A 19082-nucleotide genomic window follows, 5' to 3' on the forward strand; every position below is an offset into this window, starting at 1 on the left:
ACAAAACAAGACTAAAATTAATGTCAGTGTAAAATCAGGACAAAATTATGGAAGCCGGTTATCAATGGGGTATAATTAAACCAGCACAACACAAAACTGTGCAGGCAGAAATTGCTCCCTGGTCAAAAAATTGTTTTAATTTAAAATTAATTTTAGCCTGACGCTAAGATTACTGTAATCACTACCTAATTTCTCCTTTGTCTTTCTGATCATGACAACTTCAATTCATAAATTCAGCGTTTGACATGCTTTCTGGTTGGATCTCTGAGACCTTTCAAACCCATAATAAAACTAATTGGACTATAATTCTTTTACAGTTCACACCCGTGACAAGAAAGAAGAAAAAAACTTGCCACCTCTATGCACACTGTGGTTGACACAAATGTATGCATGTGCTTGCTCATAGGCACCCACACACACACACTTGCAATGGATGCATGCACACGCACACACTGAAACAGGGCGGTTGACACATGGTATATCAGCAGGCGCAGTTCTTTTGTCCTCTTGCTAGTTTTAGCAACACCACTACTCTTGGAACACGTCGCGCTTTTGTCCTGAATATGTATGATGCAAATGTAAAAACAGAGGAGATACAGAGTTTAATTTAAAATAAGAGGAACAAGCGACATTTGGGCTCATTGTCATTTAAATATCAGGAATCTATCACAAAGACTTTTTGCTTTTCTTTTCTCATTTTGGTATTCCTCACTATTTTTATTACCTTCAGACTTAAGACGCAGTTTTTATTATTTATCAAACTTGGAGAATTGTTATTGTGAGACACATATATTCTTCTCTGTGTGTTTTCCATTGACCGTTGAACAATAATAACAAAAATCAATGTGTGACTAAGATTTTTCAAGGTCCTGTTGTGTGACTCAGAGGTGCTTATTCTCTCATGCGGCAGCAGCTGTATTTTGGTGATGATCTGGAGCGTGGTGTTTGAACTTTGCCTGAGCTGTCAATCATACAGATAGTGGGTGGAGTTTGAGTCATGGCTGATATGATTCTGACAGGTATGATTCAGTGGCGAGGAGCAGGCATGCGTGTGCACAAACAAACACAATGATTAAAACGGAGACACAAATAAAGATGATAAACAATATTTGTAGGTCAGTGCTCCGTTGCATTGGGACTACTCTCATATTTAAGTTTAAATTTCCAATTGAAAAACCCTGACCTAACTTTCCCTCACTGCATCCTTCTCCCTTTCTGCTCAGGTATGCTACCCACTCTGTCTTGTGTAAATCCATCTCATCCAAAACAGGCTTATCCCACAGATGCTGTCACTCCTTCATCCTGGGTGTGAGAAATACGGGGGCCAAAGGTGCTACTCTGTAATCAGTCTGGACTGTTGTGCCTCGTCCTGCCGGCGTACAGCGAGACGTGCTGGTAACCGCCACAACTTCACAAGGCTGCTGTGTGACCCCGTAGCCACGGGGCCTCAGACGCCTCTTCATTTGTCAGACGTCTCTGCAGCGTGGTGGCGCGTTTGGAGAAAAAGCCTCAGCAAACACCAAACAAAACAGAAACACACACTCACACACGGTGCAACAGGGTCTAAACACTCTGTCTGACATGGATGATGTTCACTACGGGATTAGGCGAATGGATGGCGTCAAAAATAGTGAAAAGGCAGATGTGACATTGGTTCTATTTTCACTTGCATCTATTGGCAGTGAAGGCAGATTATGAAATACAGTCTCCATCCAATGCTCTGCGTGTGAACAGCAGATTCCATGGCTGAAGCTTTTTCTGTCTGCCTTCCCCACATGCTCTTAACAGCGCTCTTAACACCTACAATTATATATTTATATATAAAGAAATGAAAACATGATTGGACCAAATTACTTACATCTTGCGTCAGCCTGTAAAAAGCTTAACATCTTGACACTGGCTTTTAGTGAAGGCTGCAGCTTCCCAGGAGTGTGGCATGCCACCATAACAGATGAGAGATGCTTCACCGTGCCTCGAGATCCCTCTCTTGAATTGGTGCTCCTTCTAGGGAATGGGTGCTCAACAGCTTTTGGGTTCGGCACTTAAAAAAACAGAGTTCAAATGATGGATTGAGCCATGTAGTAGCTGTAAAAGTCTCATAAAATCATCTGTGAAAGCCCCAGAATAAAACCCCTGAAAGCAATCAACAGCTTCACTGCCTTTGATGCACAACACAGGACTGCCAAGGGGAAGGAGGAATGGCAGCATGTAAATCCGAGCAAAAATGCATTACTAAAATGAAGTACACAAAATTTACAACGCATAAACCCCCAAACTGTACTACAACAGTTTACTTTTTACAAAAGAGGCTCCTTTGCTCATGCTTTTGATGCAAAGTCTCAAAGTGCCCCCTAGTGGGTCTTTTCAGTCTCTGCTCTAAGCAAGGTCTGCAGAATATTTGACCATATAATAAGGTCTCGGTAGTTCACTGTGCTAATTAAGAGGGCATTTTCAACATGGGATCACAGGATAACACTCAGTGTCTAACACAGTTGGAGTGAATTAGCTGTGTTCTGTACCATAACAAACTGCTAAGTGTCTGTGAGGGTAAACTGACTTCAAGATTGTCTGCAAAAACATCAAACACCAGCAGCTGTATAATGGATTCACTGTAAGACAAAAATAAAAGGGCAGATAAATGGTGTTACAACAGTAAACACTTACTATTCTATTCCTAAATTACTGATGCCTGTATGTATATCCTCTTTAGGGACAAAAGGACTTTAATCTGGTTTATACTTGATTTACTCATTGCACCCTGCTGCAGTCCCAGCTGTTCAACAAATAGCTTTACAGCTCTGAAACAACAGCTCACACTCAGTTAACACAGGCTTTGTCCTTATGATTGTGACATCCCAGCTACTCCATTTGTATCGCTGTGATTCGAGCCACATGGAGCACAAGGAAAAAGATGGACAGTCTGTGTAGAACAGCCTCCAAAGCCATCGCTGATTGATTATACACCCTGTTTCTCCATCTCTCCATAACTCCTTCCCAAAACACAACCTGGCACCTTGTCCCACTGGCTGGCCCTGAAGGAAAACAATTACCAGAGAAGCGGAACAACAATACCCAGAAAACATCTGCTTGTGCCGGCTGGGGCCACTGACATGCCTGACTGTGTGTCCCTGCTGGCTTACATAGAGGACACATGCCCGCCTGGATACGCTGAGGGGGCCCCACCGTACAGGGATCCTGCTCCTCGCAGTGCCTCACCCTCCGCCTGCCGATCCACCTGCCTCCCTGACTGCCTGTCTGCCGTCTCTGGCAATGGCAGCGCCGTCAGAACAGATGAGGGCCCGCCTGTCGGCACAGTTGTTCGTTTGGGTGATATCCCTCCTGCTTGGATGAGACGGTGCACCAGTATGGCCTCTAAGTTGAGGCAGACAGGGGGGCAATGAAGATGGCACTATGGGCCAACACCCATATGATGCCACCCTCATGTTATAGCTCAGCTTAGCAGATTGACAGGCCCCATTTAGGGTAAACACTGCACGCAGAGCTTAACAATGATCAAAGAGCACAGCAAGGCCAATAACAATAATAAACACAACACATATAGACAGTATGGCTCCTCCACCACAACACTCGCTGCACATACAGAGGACCACAGAGCGGCTACATCAACCAAGGGCCAAATTGCATTTTCTAATTTAAGAGAGTGTAGTTTGGTGGGTATTATAATATCTTTACAAATCCAAACTGAGTTCAATCATTCCTCGTTCCACTCAGTCTTTATTGAGTTTATGTTGCCACCTTGTGGCCATCATTGAGCCTTACTGATTCATAATTCATGCACAGTAATTCCCTGTCGCTCTGCTCCCAACATGTGGGGCTGGAATTCCCTGAGGGAGCTCAAGATAAATCACAAGATAATTTAAGGAAATGTAGAAATGCAGAAAATGTAGAACATGAAAACTGATGGCTCAATTTTGTTTTAGCTTCTAAAAATCCTGCAAATGAAACAATCTGAGAAGTAAAACTCACTTTTTAGTTGAACTGCATACAACAAGAACAAAGAAAGGAAAAAAAAGAGTGTTGTAATAAGGGTATTTATATTTTATAAATATTTTTAAAATGCTATGTTTCTTAAGTATTAGACATCTAAGGGATATACTGTAGAAATATCATTGAGGTCAGATTACACTATAAAAGATCATTTTAAAGATAATTTGATATTATTATAAATGCATTTCCATGAGCACGGGCTGTCTCTGACACTGGTGTTAAGCGGTGTAACTCATCTAAATGACATAATCACTATTCTACTACGACAGTTATTATTGAATTTCTTCTTTACACCGTGCAGGTTACATAATAAATCTATTTTCACTCAGCAATTGCACTGCCAGTTCAGTTACCGCTGGCCTGGCTTCACCTCACCTCCAACAGGAGAGGTCAGCTCCTCCTACTGTAGTAGAGATTTGGCTGCTTTCATGTCCTGTAGGAAATATTAATATTATTCCATTTAGTTGTCTACTGGTGTTTCACTGTGCATAATATATACATTTTTTGCACTTTGACTGTGTGAGCACTTAGTTTGAGATAGTATTTTTTATTTTTATCTTATTTGTCTATAACACAAAATGCCCCATTGCCCTTTAACTGGACAGTTGAACATAATATTTCCATCGATGATGACAGGCCTATGTCAAAAACAAACATCTCAATGTAACACAAAAATGTACACTGTATTCATATTTGCCTCTTTTTAATTTGCAGCACATGGAACTTAATGACACCTGATTTCTAAACTTGGAAACAATTAAGCTGATGAGCAAAATAAGTAGCCTAGGCCTAGCAGGGTGAATTTAGAATTTTCCGACAAGATATTTTGCCTAATATCTCAATTATTTAACTTTGTTCATGGTGAGTTTTAAAATTATGACAAATTGTGTTATTTCTTAACTACAGAGACTGATTTGAAATCGTGCTTTTGGGCAGGTTGATGCATAAAAGAATATGTGTTTGCTTAAACACATCACTCAGGTTGTTTGCACACGGCTCTCAACATGGAGGTGGCTGACAGCGTGAACAGTGCTAACAATGGAAACTGTGCTAACGGAGCTACACTTATAACGATGCCATCCTGATATCAGGGGTATTTTCTCTGCTCAGGACACCAGTGCTCCACCATATCTTTACATAGCAAATAGTTGTTTGCAGCTACATTCATGCTTTTAATATTGTTTAGAGCTGCTTTAAAAAAAAAAAGTAATTTGCAACTACCTGTCTCCAGGATTCTTCGAGGAGCACCTGAAGGCACCATATTCGACACGGGCTCGGTGTAACCGGGAGGCGGGAGGAGGAAGGAGGGGAGGGAGGAGTGTTTGGTGACAGCTCGCGGGGACACTCCCGCCGTGACAGCAGCAGCAGCAGCAGCAGCGCCGGGGTTGTGCAGCTTTGACACCGTATGCACTGCCTCCTCAGCGGTGGCTCAAGTGTCTCGCAGCCTCTCCGCCAGTTTCCGACGGAATAACTTCTCATACAACTCAATGAGCCGGTTGCCTGTTGTTCTGCCCCAGACTACCGTGGCTTTCCGCGTCAGAGCAACAACAGAGATGTAAAGCAAGTTGCACTGCCGCATCTTCCTCTTGATATGCTTCTGACATAACGAGGAGCCAAGAAGTGACAGAGGTATTTCGGCATTCTTTTGCGACTTGTTTATGTTGGTGTGCCGCCGCCATACGCTGTTGACGCTACCGTAATAACACAGACACAGCGCGAGGAGCCCTGTCAGCGGTGACAACCCCCTTGTTATGATGTCTATAAGTCGCAACGTTGGATAGTATGTTGTTGGAGTCGTTTTAAATGTAGAATATGAAGCGAAATGTCCATTGAAGTGCAGCTTCATGTACCTATAAGCAAAGGCAAAGGAGGCGGATGCGCATTAGCAACTCAGGAAGGAGACAACTTTGAACGTTTTGCACCTAAAATATAGTGCTGACCCTGCGCCTCACCTGCTAGGTAAATAGTCCCAGTACACATACACTGCATGTTTAAATAATACACCTATAAAACCATGTCAAACCAGGCAGAGTTTGCACTTTAACACTCAATTAGTGGCTTTTGTAACGCTCTGCTTTATTAGATAGATGCTAATACACCAACGTCACACTGCAGCCTACGTCACAGGGGTTAATTAGCATGGAGCAGCAACAGGTGCGTTCACCTGTGATGTCAAGGTGCGCTGCTCTGAAGCGTTAAAATGTTTATCAAAACGTCCTTCAGGACATGTATGTATTTATGAGGCAGCTCATCTCAGCTGTGAGAGCGACCAACTGACCTCATAACTTATTGATGGCCCCCAGGATGCAGAATGAAGCAGCTAAACATCACTGCACAGGTGCTGATGGATAGTTTCTGATCTGTCCTTCGGACGAGGTGACTTCTCTGCACTTTGTTTGTCTCTGCTTTATTGTTTGGGGATTTAAAAACACTGTGCACTCGCCTCTGATATGATGCAGTGAAACTTAGTCACACACATCACAGTGTTTTACAGCAGTGTAGTCATCATGACAACAAGGAAATTCTTCATCATGAGATAAAGTCCTTGTTTTCTTAGTTTATCAGGTTGAAACTTTTTAATGGAGTCTTTTTGCACCCAGCCTTTAGGGTGCTCAACAGAAACAGGCCTAGATAATACTGTAGGGGAGAGCGGGGTCAGGTGGGACATTTTTGTATCGACATGAAGTAACCCTTCCATTACTCTCAGACTACTTGAACAGCAATGAAAATAATTTGATCCCTAGCAGATAAAAGTGTCTGCTAACAGAGCCCACCCAAACATGAAAGGCACAATTTTGTGAAATGTACAAGGAGTTCATTTTCCCCAAATTCTGCCTCCTCAGGATGGTTGGAACATATTGTTCTGGGCTAAAAAATAAATCATTTAAATTAAAAAGCAGTCTAAATTTGGACACTGTATACTGACAGTGCCACTGATTAACACATTTCGTTCAGAAAAAAGAAGAAGTAAAATGATTATATTTTCATAAATTACTGAGATATGGAAGTTGGCTGTCTTCTAAGTCATCATTTCAGTAGCACTGTTCAGCTTGAGGCATTTATATACTCCATAAGAACAGAGAAATTTGTTCTCATTCTTTTCTCGCAGCCCTGGTTTGGGAGTTCTTGCAGCTTGTTCTTGATACATCATCTGGGCAGAACTTTTTTATTGTGTGGTGTCCGAGAACTATTGTGTGATTGGTCAGGAATTTTATGTGGGCGTGGTTGATGTGGAAAAGTGCGTGTGACGTATGCGACAGTGGGAGGGGCCTATGAGGACTACCCAGGAGTCCTGCGCTTGAGTTGCTCGCAAAGTATGAAATGTCCTGGCCAGAACGAAATTTGTTCTTGTTCTTGCTACCTCGAGAAAAAGAACAAATTTCTCTGTTCTTGCGGAGTATGTACAGGGCTTTAATGTGGGTACTATAGGCAACATGTGGCCCATAGGATTATGTAGGCTACCGAGTTTGTTTCATTTGGCAAAATAGAGTAAAAAAAAGCAACTTGAGAGTTAAAAAAAAAATAAAAATTGTTGAACTCTACGCATTTTGCTCAGGATGAAATGTAGGCCTCTATGACATTCACACAGTAAACATTCTCTCAATGACTTCCCAGTGTGTCTCACTCAGTTAGCAAAAGTCATTGTCTTGTTTTTGTCTACATTTTGTTAATTGCCTATAAACAATACTGTCCCAACTATTCCAGGGTGAGCAGACACACTTTGGACTCCTGTGCAACTACCAATGAAAATTCAGACAGCTAACACCATCATAGTCTGATAGGGCAGAAAAATATCTTTCCAACAATATGTTTTTTTTTTGTACGTGGCGCAACTAAAACAGTACAGTAGAAGAAAAATAACAAAAGAGCCAAAGATTTACTTACACAGTGTTTATTTCAAAGCTGTGAATACTGAGAGGAATTGCAGAGGGTCTTCACTTTGAGACTGAAAGTGAAGAGAGTGTGGCTGAGTATGAGTATAACTTGCTAAAAAGGCACTGTCCCAACTATCCCAACCGACCCCGCTCTGCTCCCACATCCTTCACCCAGTGAAAAAGATGAAAATGATAAGTCATTTGTGAGGAAAATATCTGCTTTTGATCATCCACTGTCAGAGGCAGATATGAGGTCAGAGGTCTGGATCAGCTGAAGCCCCCTGAAGCTGGTAATGATAGATTTTGTGCAGTTGACTAGTCTTTTTGGCTTCGGAGCGCTTCAGCTTTAACTGAGTGCATTGACCTAGATATATGTACAGTAAGCAGCAACCACAGATCGGTTAAATAGACCTTTTTCCACAGCAGACTTTTTGACTTGTCAGAGAAGGAAAGGCACAGGTGAGACAAATTTTGTTAACGATGGCTCGATTCCATCAAGTGCTCCAGTAAGCCGTGACAGTGAGCCAACATGCACAATACCAAGATTCTGGAAATAGCTCATCTAAATGGAATACAGCCATCATTAATGTTATTAATTACACCTGGGGCACTTGGGGCTTACTTTCCTATATCAGGACGGGGATCATCCTTTATTAAAAGAAAGGAATATTGCTGTTCCAATGATAGATGACTCATGATGCAGGGGTTCTTGAACAACTGATTTTTATCTAGCTAGTTAATTTCATTATAAAGATTTGGGTTTGATAATAGTGATGGTAGACCAACACATATTTCTTATTAGGCTTATACAGTGTAACTGTTTGATAGAAAAATAACAAATCCAGGGGCTCTAACATTTTATTTATTTTACCAACCGTCTTTTTTTAATTATTACACAGCTAGAGTAATTATTAAAGGGGTCTGAAGCTTTAGGCACAATTTAAAAAAAACATAACAAATATGCAAATTAAGTCTACACACTTAAATAAATGCTAAGCCAATTAGATACATGTCATTAGAGACGTTCAGATACCATTTTTTCCTTGCCGATTCCAATACCTGAGCTAGCATTGTCAAAAATATTGATGTATCAATTCTAAATATTTGAAACCGTTTCAATACTAATTTCCTGCAGTATCGATACACCTGTACCAGCTGCACTTTCTCTCCTTCTCTTATTTTTAATGTTTACCATAGTCATTTGCTGCTCTCTGCTGCTGTCCAAGAAACAGCTAATATTTAAATTAAAAAAATACATTTGATACCCTCAATGTCAGTTTTCCCTGCAGTATCAAAATTGATGTTTTTAAGGTAACCTCAATACAGAGGTTAGAAATTCCAGTATCGTGACAACATTAACCTGAACTTGTGTATCGAGTACCAATCCAATACCTTTGCATTAAAAGATTAATAGCAGTTGCTGTTTGCATGTGAAATTATTGATAACATTGCTGTACGGCATAGCTCAGGTCAAACCCTTCATAAAACAACAAAACCAAACAGAATGAATATCACATAAGTTGCTGAACTGCTGGAATCATGTTTATGGCTAACATTACGTTATGTACTGGAAATCACTTCTTATTGTCCCCTCTGAGACTGTCGTTGCCAGTGGCTGCACATGCGACCTGCTGTGTAGGGTACTGTTTTAGAGCAGCCAAGGAAAATTGATATTCAGTAACACCGCTTTTCTGTGAAATCGAAAAATTTATTTTTCTGAATTTTATATTCATATTCATAGACTCACATACTTGGCAATACACCATCCAGCATTTTAGGCAGAACTTGAGGCATTGCTGACACTGGTATCAGTATCCAAACAAATCTTCATGTTGATCTCTCTTATCTCCAGCTAATTGACGTTACCTAGATTAATATATACAGTATTTTTCTTTGTGTTTTGTGAAGTAGATATTTTATCATGAACTACAGACAACAACAGTGCCTTGATGTAAGACAACCTTTGATAGGGTATCTACTCAACTTTCCCTTGAAGTTTCTGATGAAGATTTATATCAAAAGTATTTCCATCTGTACAGTATATCATCTAGCGACAGTTCAGCCAACATTTCCTTATTATCTCATGTGTTCATCAGCCATAGAAACCAGCAGTTGAGGAAGTAAATGCAGACCAGTGTGTATCTGGGAGAGATGAATGTGAGAATAAATCTATGAAGCCTTTGTGTGCGCTCCACCTGTCTAACTCAGCCCTTTCCCTGCTTTATTCTCCTCCATCTTGCTCTTACTTGTCAAGGCACTGCAGAGGAAGATGGAGGTCCAGAGTGGTGTTCAGCAGCCGGAGCCCCGCCCTTTGGGCTCTCCTCGGTCAGGGGCCAATCAGGAGAATGAATTTGACGACAGACAGACGGATGCCAGCAGCAGGCCCTCTGCTGACAACCACAGTAAGGATGCACAGCCAGCAAGCCAGAAGGATGACAAAAAAGTAAGTTGCAGACTCCAACTGCTGCACATCTGCAGCCGCTGTGCTGTATGTGTATATGTGGGTGTGTCTGTGTGTGTGTGATGAGTGATGAGATCCTGTTGAGCTGTTCTGGGTGATAGGTCCCATTCTTTCATAGACATACTCTCACTCATTCATCTCTTGGGGTGTTGAGAAGCTAAGTTGCAATGCAGTTTGCATGTCTGGTGATGTCATGCAGTAAGGAGCATAGTAACTACAGAGAGGTATGAGTTATCCTGCGCTGGAAGGACCTGTTTGCTCACCAGGGTCGTTGCAAGAAAAAGTGAAACTGTAGGTACTTTGGTTTTGGCTTTGGTGGTTTCAAAGGAAGTACATAATGTGTTGTCATGTTGCCATGAAAACCGTTCAGCACACACTACAAACCACAGTTATGATGTGCACATTTATAATGGCTTAGTATACTTGTGCAGTCTCTTCGTGTGAGTGCTGATTTTCAAACATATCAACCCTCTGCCATCTTGGAGCCCTCTGCACGTCCAAGAGTGACAGTAAAATCCTCGCTGGCTCTCCTCCATCTCAAGGACGTCAATCATGCTTCTCTGGCAGGAGCCAGAACCTCTTTCCGTCAATCAGCCTGAGAGGCTCTATAGGCCTTGGAGCAGAGAAGAGATAAATAAACACAACAGATATACAAAAACATTCACTAGATGACTGGACTGACTGCTACTGGCAGCTCTGAATGGGATGCTTGTCATGGCTTGCTCTATCAATTTTGAGTCCTCTGAGCAGACTTTGAGCAAACAGTAATCGACAAAACCCTTCAGGGTCTTCATCTTGGCAAGGTAAAAGAGCTTTTGAAGCATTTAGATGACATCAAAAACTCCTGAAAACATGAAATAATATAATTGTCTTAGATGTGGTGGCAGCTTGTCAAAGCAGGAAGTTGGCACCCTGGCAAGGGGTGTATTCTTGGTTGTATGCAGTGTGTTGTTGTGGTTGTTTTTTTTTTACCAATTCGTCATTCAGTCAATAGCAGAGTTAACCACGTACAGAATAGAGTGCTGCAGGGGTGATGTTTTTTTGTAGGCCGACATGGAAGTTAACATCTCCCTGGTTCCTTTGACAAAAAGCCAGTCAGGTTTTTCCATTGCATTTTGGATTATTGCTGAAATAAGGTCTGTGGTAAAGAAGTTAAAATGCAATTGGTAGAAGAAAAACGCAAATGTTAGGCTATAAACAAACTACAGTATGGTTGCGTGACTTAATGTCGCTACCACAACGAGGATGTTAAGCCCTGTTTGGTGTGATGATGTTCTGTATTCTCATGTAGCCATTAGTAACTGCCTTTAGGTAACTGCCACCTAAAGGCTTCAGAGTTCACAAGGGGGGTATTTACTGATGTATTTTACGTCTCAGAACAAGACATGAAAGTCTCTTAACCACAGATTGTATTTCAGGCATCTAACCAAAAACCCATTCAAAAACACATTGACTTCGAGAGTAGGGACCACAATGTATGTTTGAGACCAGTGTTTCTGCTGGTAACGTATTGCCTTTAGTAATAGTAGCTACTGGGTGTAACATCAGCTGTATGAGTACGAGAACTGTAAGCAGAGGAAGAAGGAGTAAGAAGGCACTTGAATTCAGGAGACAGATGTGGCCAGATATGCAATGCCAAACTGCAGTGATATGTTGCTTTTTCACCGCCCAAAAATGTCCATATTTTGATAATGTTTTCTATCAAAAATCTGCATGCACAGATTCATGAAATGTCAACATTTATTGGCAGCCATACTGAAGGTTGGAGGAGCAATGACGTTTTGCAGCAGCCTCCTGAAAGGAATATATTCTCAGCTTGTGGAAACTGTATCGCTATCGAGTTAATGAAAATGACCAGTGGCCGATTTAAATACTCAGTTTTCCCTTCACTGTCAGATAGTTAGTGTTTTAATAGTCAGATGAATACAAAACATTTTAAGCTTTTCATGCCTGCCTTTAGTTTCACTGAACAAAAATATAAATGCAACACTTTTGTTTTTGCTCCCATTTTTCATGAGCTGAACTCAAAGATCTAAAACATTTTCTATACACACAAAAGACCATTTCCCTCAAATATTGTTCACAAATCTGTCTAAATCTGTGTTAGTGAGCACTTCTCCTTTGCCAAGATAATCCATCCCACCTCACAGGTGTGGCATATCAAGATGCTGATTAGACAGCATGATTATTGCACAGGCGTGCCTTAGGCTGGCCACAATAAAAGGCCACTCTGAATGTTCAGTTTTATCACACAGCATAATGCCACAGATGTCGCAAGTTTTGAGGGAGCGTGCAATTGGCATGCTGACTGCAGGAATGTCCACCAGAGCTGTTGCCCGTGAATTGAATGTTCATTTCTCTACCATAAGCCGTTTCCAAAGGTGTTTCAGACAATTTGGCAGTACATCCAACCGGCCTCACAATCGCAGACCACATGTAACCACACCAGCCCAGGACCTCCACATCCAACATGTTCACCTCCAAGATCATCTGAGACCAGCCACCCGGACAGCTGCTGCAACAATCGGTTTGCATAACCAAAGAATTTCTGCACAAACTGTCAGAAACCTTCTCAGGGAAGCTCATCTGCATGCTTGTCGTCCTCATCGGGGTCTTGACCTGACTGCAGTTCATCGTCATAACCGACTTGAGTGGGCAAATGCTCACATTCGATGGTGTCTGGCACATTGGAGAGGTGTTCTCTTCACAGATGAATCCTGGTTTTCACTGTTCAGGGCAGATGGCAGACAGCGTGTGTGGCGTCGTGTGGGTGAGCGGTTTGCTGATGTCAACGTTGTGGATCGAGTGGCCCATGGTGGCAGTGGGGTTATGGTATGGGCAGGTGTATGTTATGGACAACGAACACAGGTGCATTTTATTGATGGCATTTTGAATGCACAGAGATACCGTGACGAGATCCTGAAGCCCATTGTTGTGCCATTCATCCACGACCATCACCTCATGTTGCAGCATGATAATGCACGGCCCCATGTTGCAAGGATCTGTACACAATTCCTGGAAGCTGAAAACATCCCAGTTCTACCAGCAACTTCGCACAGCCATTGAAGAGGAGTGGACCAACATTCCACAGACCACAATCAACAACCTGATCAACTCTATGCAAAAGAGATGTGTTGCACTGCGTGAGGCAAATGGTGGTCACACCAGATACTGACTGGTTTTCTGACCCCCCCAGACCCCCCCAGTAAAGCAAAATTGCACATTTCAGAGTGGCCTTTTATTGTGGCCAGCCTAAGGCACACCTGTGCAATAATCATGCTGTCTAATCAGCATCTTGATATGCCACACCTGTGAGGTGGGATGGATTATCTCGGCAAAGGAGAAGTGCTCACTAACACAGATTTAGACAGATTTGTGAACAATATTTGAGGGAAATGGTCTTTTGTGTATATAGAAAATGTTTTAGATCTTTGAGTTCAGCTCATGAAAAATGGGAGCAAAAACAAAAGTGTTGCGTTTATATTTTTGTTCAGTGTAGTTGATATAACCAGTGGTGTACAGTAAACTTTACTGTAACCACCCTAATTAAAAGAGAGATTAGACGACTTTTAAAAAAATAATCTTATCAAACAGTTCATAGAAATCCTTTACGACAGAAGTTCAATAGACACTCTCCACAAGGCTGGATAAAAGATCGCTCCGTCTCTTAGATGTAATTGGCTCAATGAAACAAGCACACAGACACACAGACACACACACACACACACACACACACACTCTGTCTCTCTCTCTCTCTCTCGCTCTCTCTCTCAAGTGGATCTTCACGCAATTGGTTCCAACAATTGGCTTTAAAAAGTTGTATCAGACCTCACTGTTGTTCTTTTTAAAGCTCACACTGACAACACATGTCTGCTTGTATTGTCTCCTGACGCATCAGAGCGTAACATCCTTATGGTACGCAACTTACAATAAAAGCTGTCGTGATGATTGTTGCTGCAGGAGAAGCTTTAGCACACAGTGTTTGTGTTGAACTGAGGCATTTGTCTGTCTTTGGTTGTTGGTGGTACATTGTGAAGCAATGAGGCATGAAGGCGTTAGCCTCTTCAGGTTAAGTGAGAGATTCTCAAACTAGCTCACAGAAGCAACATCAAATATTTGTTTTTTAATATTACAGTAGGTATCCCAGAGTGGTAGACACCACCCTACAATGGGCAACATGCCCCCGCCAATGTTTTTGAACCTATGTGGGTGTAAGTGTGTGTGTAAGAGGGAGCAGGCCAATCCATATGTGGTTTTTCATTTTTGTGCTCTTTGTTGGTTAATTAGCAGTTGAGTCAACACCTGCTGCAGTTTTACCGAGGGTGGCCCTGGGAGTGTGTGTGCGCCGTGACGCTGCCTGACCAACCGGTTGGCAGGCCGGCTCCTGCTGCCATGGTGTCATCGATTAGTCTGGAGGGTTTATTCATCAAGGTGTCATCTGTGGAAGTGGACCGGTGTTTTTGTCCTTGTTAAAGGGTGCTTGCCTCTGGCCTGCCCTGTTGTTTATTAGTGATACATCATGGAGAATGAAGTGGCACAGTCTGACCCGTGGGCTCAGGCTCAGAGCTGCCATGGCATACCAGGTCATTCACAGTGCAGTCAGCTGTTGCTTAAAGGAAGTCAGCTGGTGAAAGTAAATTTATCAGCTTGAATCTCCAGACTGTCTCCAGACTCTGAAAACCCAGGGGCAAAAAAAATCTTAAGCTTTAAAATTCATTTCACTCTCAACAATGTACTGATGAGGTACCTCTCAGTGACCACTTAATCCCCAAATGCTCCTGGATGTGATGGTATCTGTAGACTAGTATGCATAACTGTGCATCACAATCCTTTATTTAATATGTGACACCACATGACTCGCTGACTTTACTCTTATCTTGTATCAGTTTTGGTTGATGTGTGTAGCAGTGGCATTCAGAATATAAATAAAGTGTGAAAAACCTTAAAAAGTTAACTGAAAATTGAATTCTCACTTTTTGTGCCCGTACTAAGCAGCAACCTGCGGGGCTGAAAATGGAAGCCAACGTGTAAGTGCCAAAAATTGCAGCTCCTCGAATGGCCACTAGAGGCTGGCCCTAAAAGCGAGTCAATCCCCACTAACCCCTATGTTAAGATGCTCAACTTTACAGCAGAATTATTGGCTGTCTGCCAAGCATCTCCTCAGCTAATTTGTCAGATCCACCCCTTGCTCCTCCGCAATTCCACCCTCCCGTCCAAATGTGGTCACCTTGGGTCACATCTGGCTCCAAAAAATCCACCCTACCCCCCTGGTGAGTTCACTACTTTTTGCAAGCTTTCTTGGCTTTTTCAGACCAATAAATACAGAATCGAAACTCACTCAAGTGTTGAGAAAAGTAATCTTGTTGCACCTATTTTCGTTAGTAAACAGAAAAATACAACTGTACACCTTTTGAATTCAAGTTTTTTTTCGTCATGGTACCAAGACATGCTTCACTGCCTTGTTAATGCAACTTAAAACATATGTCATTCAAACTCGACTGAAACAAAATAAAACTCACCCAAACCATCTTGGTCACTGTTGTTAGTCTAATTAGTTAGTCAACTGTTCCAACAGTCAGTAACTCCCGTTTGGTCAAAATAAATTCTTAAATCACTGAGTCAGCTGTAACAAACATGCTGTTAACCGGCTGACCGCCAGTTTACAGTCCTCCACCACTCAGAGTTGTGGTGTAGGTCCATTCAGCTGCTTGTTCCACCAGTAGAGACAGGGGGTTGACCTCTAGTAGCACGTGTTGATCATACATGTGTGACTTTAATAGGGAGAGGAACAGTTGTATATATGACGGTATTAAAAGTCATACCATCTGGATTTCCAAATACCCTGGTGTACCGCAATACTGGCATACCGCCCAAGCCTAGTAGCAAGCTGGGCTAACTACTTTTATTCTAGCTAGTAAACATGACTGATTCTACTAGAAAACACTGTGTTGATCCCACAGTTATACAAAGGAGGTGTCTGACCCACTACTCATTTTTACTGAACACAGGTTGAACGCATCATAGCGTAACTCAGTGCATTCTCTGTTAGAGGTTCCTGGGGAAGATCCCTGTTCATCCCAAATACGTTTTGTATTGTCCCCGGCACAGCAGAACGCTTTTAGTTTTGAGCCCTGCTTTTTAGCTTGTGCAAAATTGATGACACAACAGTAAAACATTGGCCACTGCCATTGGTGAATGTCATTTTATTTGCCCATAAGCCAATGGCAGTCAAAAAGGCAAATACTGGGCAATACTGATGTTAGGCTGATAAATCATTGCATCCCTATTTAGAATTTGGAAAAAAATCTCTGTTTCGATCCCCTCAGCAACCATGTTATATAGAGGAATACTCAGGGGAGATCAAGTATTCCTTTAAGGGCTGAGCAGAAGGCCTTAAAGCTGACCCTGCACTTTAACCTCAACATAACCCCTAATCTTTCGCTCCACTCTGACCCTGTGTTGATCTGTGACACTATGTGAACTGCAGTACATGACCTCTAAACCACCCCAAGGGATTATTCCTAGTAGCATCCCCTCCCATCAGTTTGTGCTCATTATGCTGCAATTAGCTTTGTTGAAATCTCAAAGCATCAGCCGACCACCACTGATGATGAGCTACATTGCTGATTTGAAATATTGCACTAATTGGTGTCATAACAGCCTACTGACCTTTAACTCATTAACTGCACTGGAAGCAGAAATAAGTCGGCGAGCACAAAGCCTATGGCCGCACGTAGGAGTTAACTTGCTGATCCTGCAGTTTCTATAATTGTTCTCTATTTTAACAGTGTGTGTGTTTATGTCTGTGCTTGTGCGCTCTGTTTCTACCCACAGTTTCCTTTTCATCTCTCATATGTATGTAAAACCGACTGATCTATTCCTCGCTGTGGTAATTTGTGTTTTCTTTCCATTAGAAATGAGTCATTGGGGATTGAGCTTTTAGGCGTGGAGTGGAATAGTCGTACCAGTGATTATTGCTGTTATATTTGATTACACAAATGAGAAACATTCAGGAACAGAGGAGGCAAATTATATTAAACTGCTCTGACTGGAGCTTTTGTGTGCACTTCCAAATGAGCGATCAGAAAATTAAAATCCGTGCAGATGTTATTTAGTCAGGATTTCAATGAATTTCATGTTTGTTAACCAATAAGATCAACTTGTGTGAGCTCAAGTCAGATAAGTGGAACTTTCTTGACTTTGTGATGACTTGTTGTCCAGATGCTCTCGGAGCATTTGCGTAATTGCTTCTCACTCATCATGACTTTAAAGTTAACTGGAAAAGCAGATGGCTTCTCACCTTGCTAGGCAATTTGGCTTCGGCAGCAGCGTGACAGGTTGGGATGTGATTCACTCTGATTGCTACTTTTTTTTTTTGTCTTTTTATAAAGCTTCATAAGTTATGTTGCCTGTAAACTCTGAAACTGGGCAGCAATTATGCTATTGAAGAATTTTCTCACCAAACTTTATATAACTGTTACTTGGTCAGTATCCAACTATTTTTGCTGTAGGTTGCACATGATGTGAATAAAGATGTCATGCAAAAATGGGAAGTAATAAAATAAAATGAACAAAAATGTGTGCCAGGGAAACTTTTTGTCTTCTTCATCAGCATTGCTGGAGCGAGCAGAGTGCAGCGAGTTGAGGTAAATATGGACAGACATCCTGAACACCACCTCCACAGCCCCCTTCGTCCTCCACTCTACAGATTACCTCGGTGGTAGCTAGCGGGGCCCAGATAATTACCTTGTGTTATTTCTCCTCCCACACTTTGCTTTTGAAGTCGTGGCTGCCTGGCTGCCTAGGTGCCTCAGCTCTAATAGCATCCCGGCATGCCATCGATCCCACACCCCTCCTCCGGATATGAATTGGTAGTGGAGGTGGGCTGATTGGTTGTGCAGGGAGCAGTCCAGGAGTCTGCCCCAAGCCTCTGCACATTTACTAAAGCACAGGTTATTCAATATTCCAGTGTGCTTGATCATGGAAAACAGCACAATGCACAAATTACTGTAATATGCACATTAAACTGCAAATTACAATGTGCTTTTGCAAGCAGGCAAGTTGGGAACTGGCACCTCATCAAATACTGTACGTTTACAGATGCATTATACAGATGCAAATAGCAGCCTTTTTTTTTTTTACTGCAACAAATTGAACCTGATAAAACCAAATGATTTCTTATGTGCAGTGTCCATCATGGCAGTTCAAAACCTCTTCAATAGTCGGGACCTTTAAAAAGCCCTTACTGCTCCATTTTGTTGAGAAAATTAATGGCTTCTCTGCTCAGCTGTGTCAGGAAAGTAAAATAAATTGTAGCTGTAATAGTTTTAGATATGCTGTGATGTCTTAATCCTTTGACAGCGCAAATATTCACTGCCATGCACCAGCCTATTTCAAGGAAAAATGCCTTTGGAGACGGTTGCTTTGCAGAGAGGTGAGATGTAACTTAAGTGTGACGGCTGAGAACTGCAGGCAGAGACAGTCTGACTGTATGTGTGTGTAGCTTATGTGATAATCTCATTACTGTAATGCTATCCTGAGCTTTATTGGCAGCTCACTTTTTAAAGCTAATACACGTATGATATTTAAACAATTCTGTCTTGATTTTACTGTGTGGTCTTTATGTGGCGCCTGTGCTTTTCCTGCTATGACAACTCAAAAACGGCCTTTATTGTAATCAACATTTCTTCCACCAGTATCACAAACATACTGCATTTCATATACAGACAAAGAGAACA

The 19082-nt window shown here is 41.9% G+C and overlaps 1 protein-coding gene across 7 annotated transcripts in view; it reads left to right on the top strand.

The window, feature by feature from the left end:
* Window positions 1-5311: 5311 nt before the first annotated feature.
* Window positions 5312-19082, top strand: part of LOC117263777 (RNA-binding motif, single-stranded-interacting protein 3) — a 385852-nt gene continuing 372081 nt past the window's right edge. For 2 of the 7 annotated variants that reach the window (XM_078175660.1, XM_078175663.1), the window contains exons 1-2: window positions 5378-5967; window positions 10138-10326. In XM_078175660.1, coding sequence (XP_078031786.1) covers window positions 10153-10326 — 174 coding nt within the window. In that variant the 5' untranslated portion in view covers window positions 5378-5967; window positions 10138-10152. Of the gene's footprint in view, window positions 5968-10137; window positions 10327-19082 lie in introns of all 7 variants that reach the window. The other 5 variants (XM_078175658.1, XM_078175659.1, XM_078175662.1 and 2 more) reach the window with 4 other exon arrangements.

The sequence above is a fragment of the Epinephelus lanceolatus genome, chromosome 16, assembly GCF_041903045.1.
Source record: "Epinephelus lanceolatus isolate andai-2023 chromosome 16, ASM4190304v1, whole genome shotgun sequence".
Taxonomy (NCBI): Eukaryota; Metazoa; Chordata; class Actinopteri; order Perciformes; family Serranidae; genus Epinephelus; species Epinephelus lanceolatus.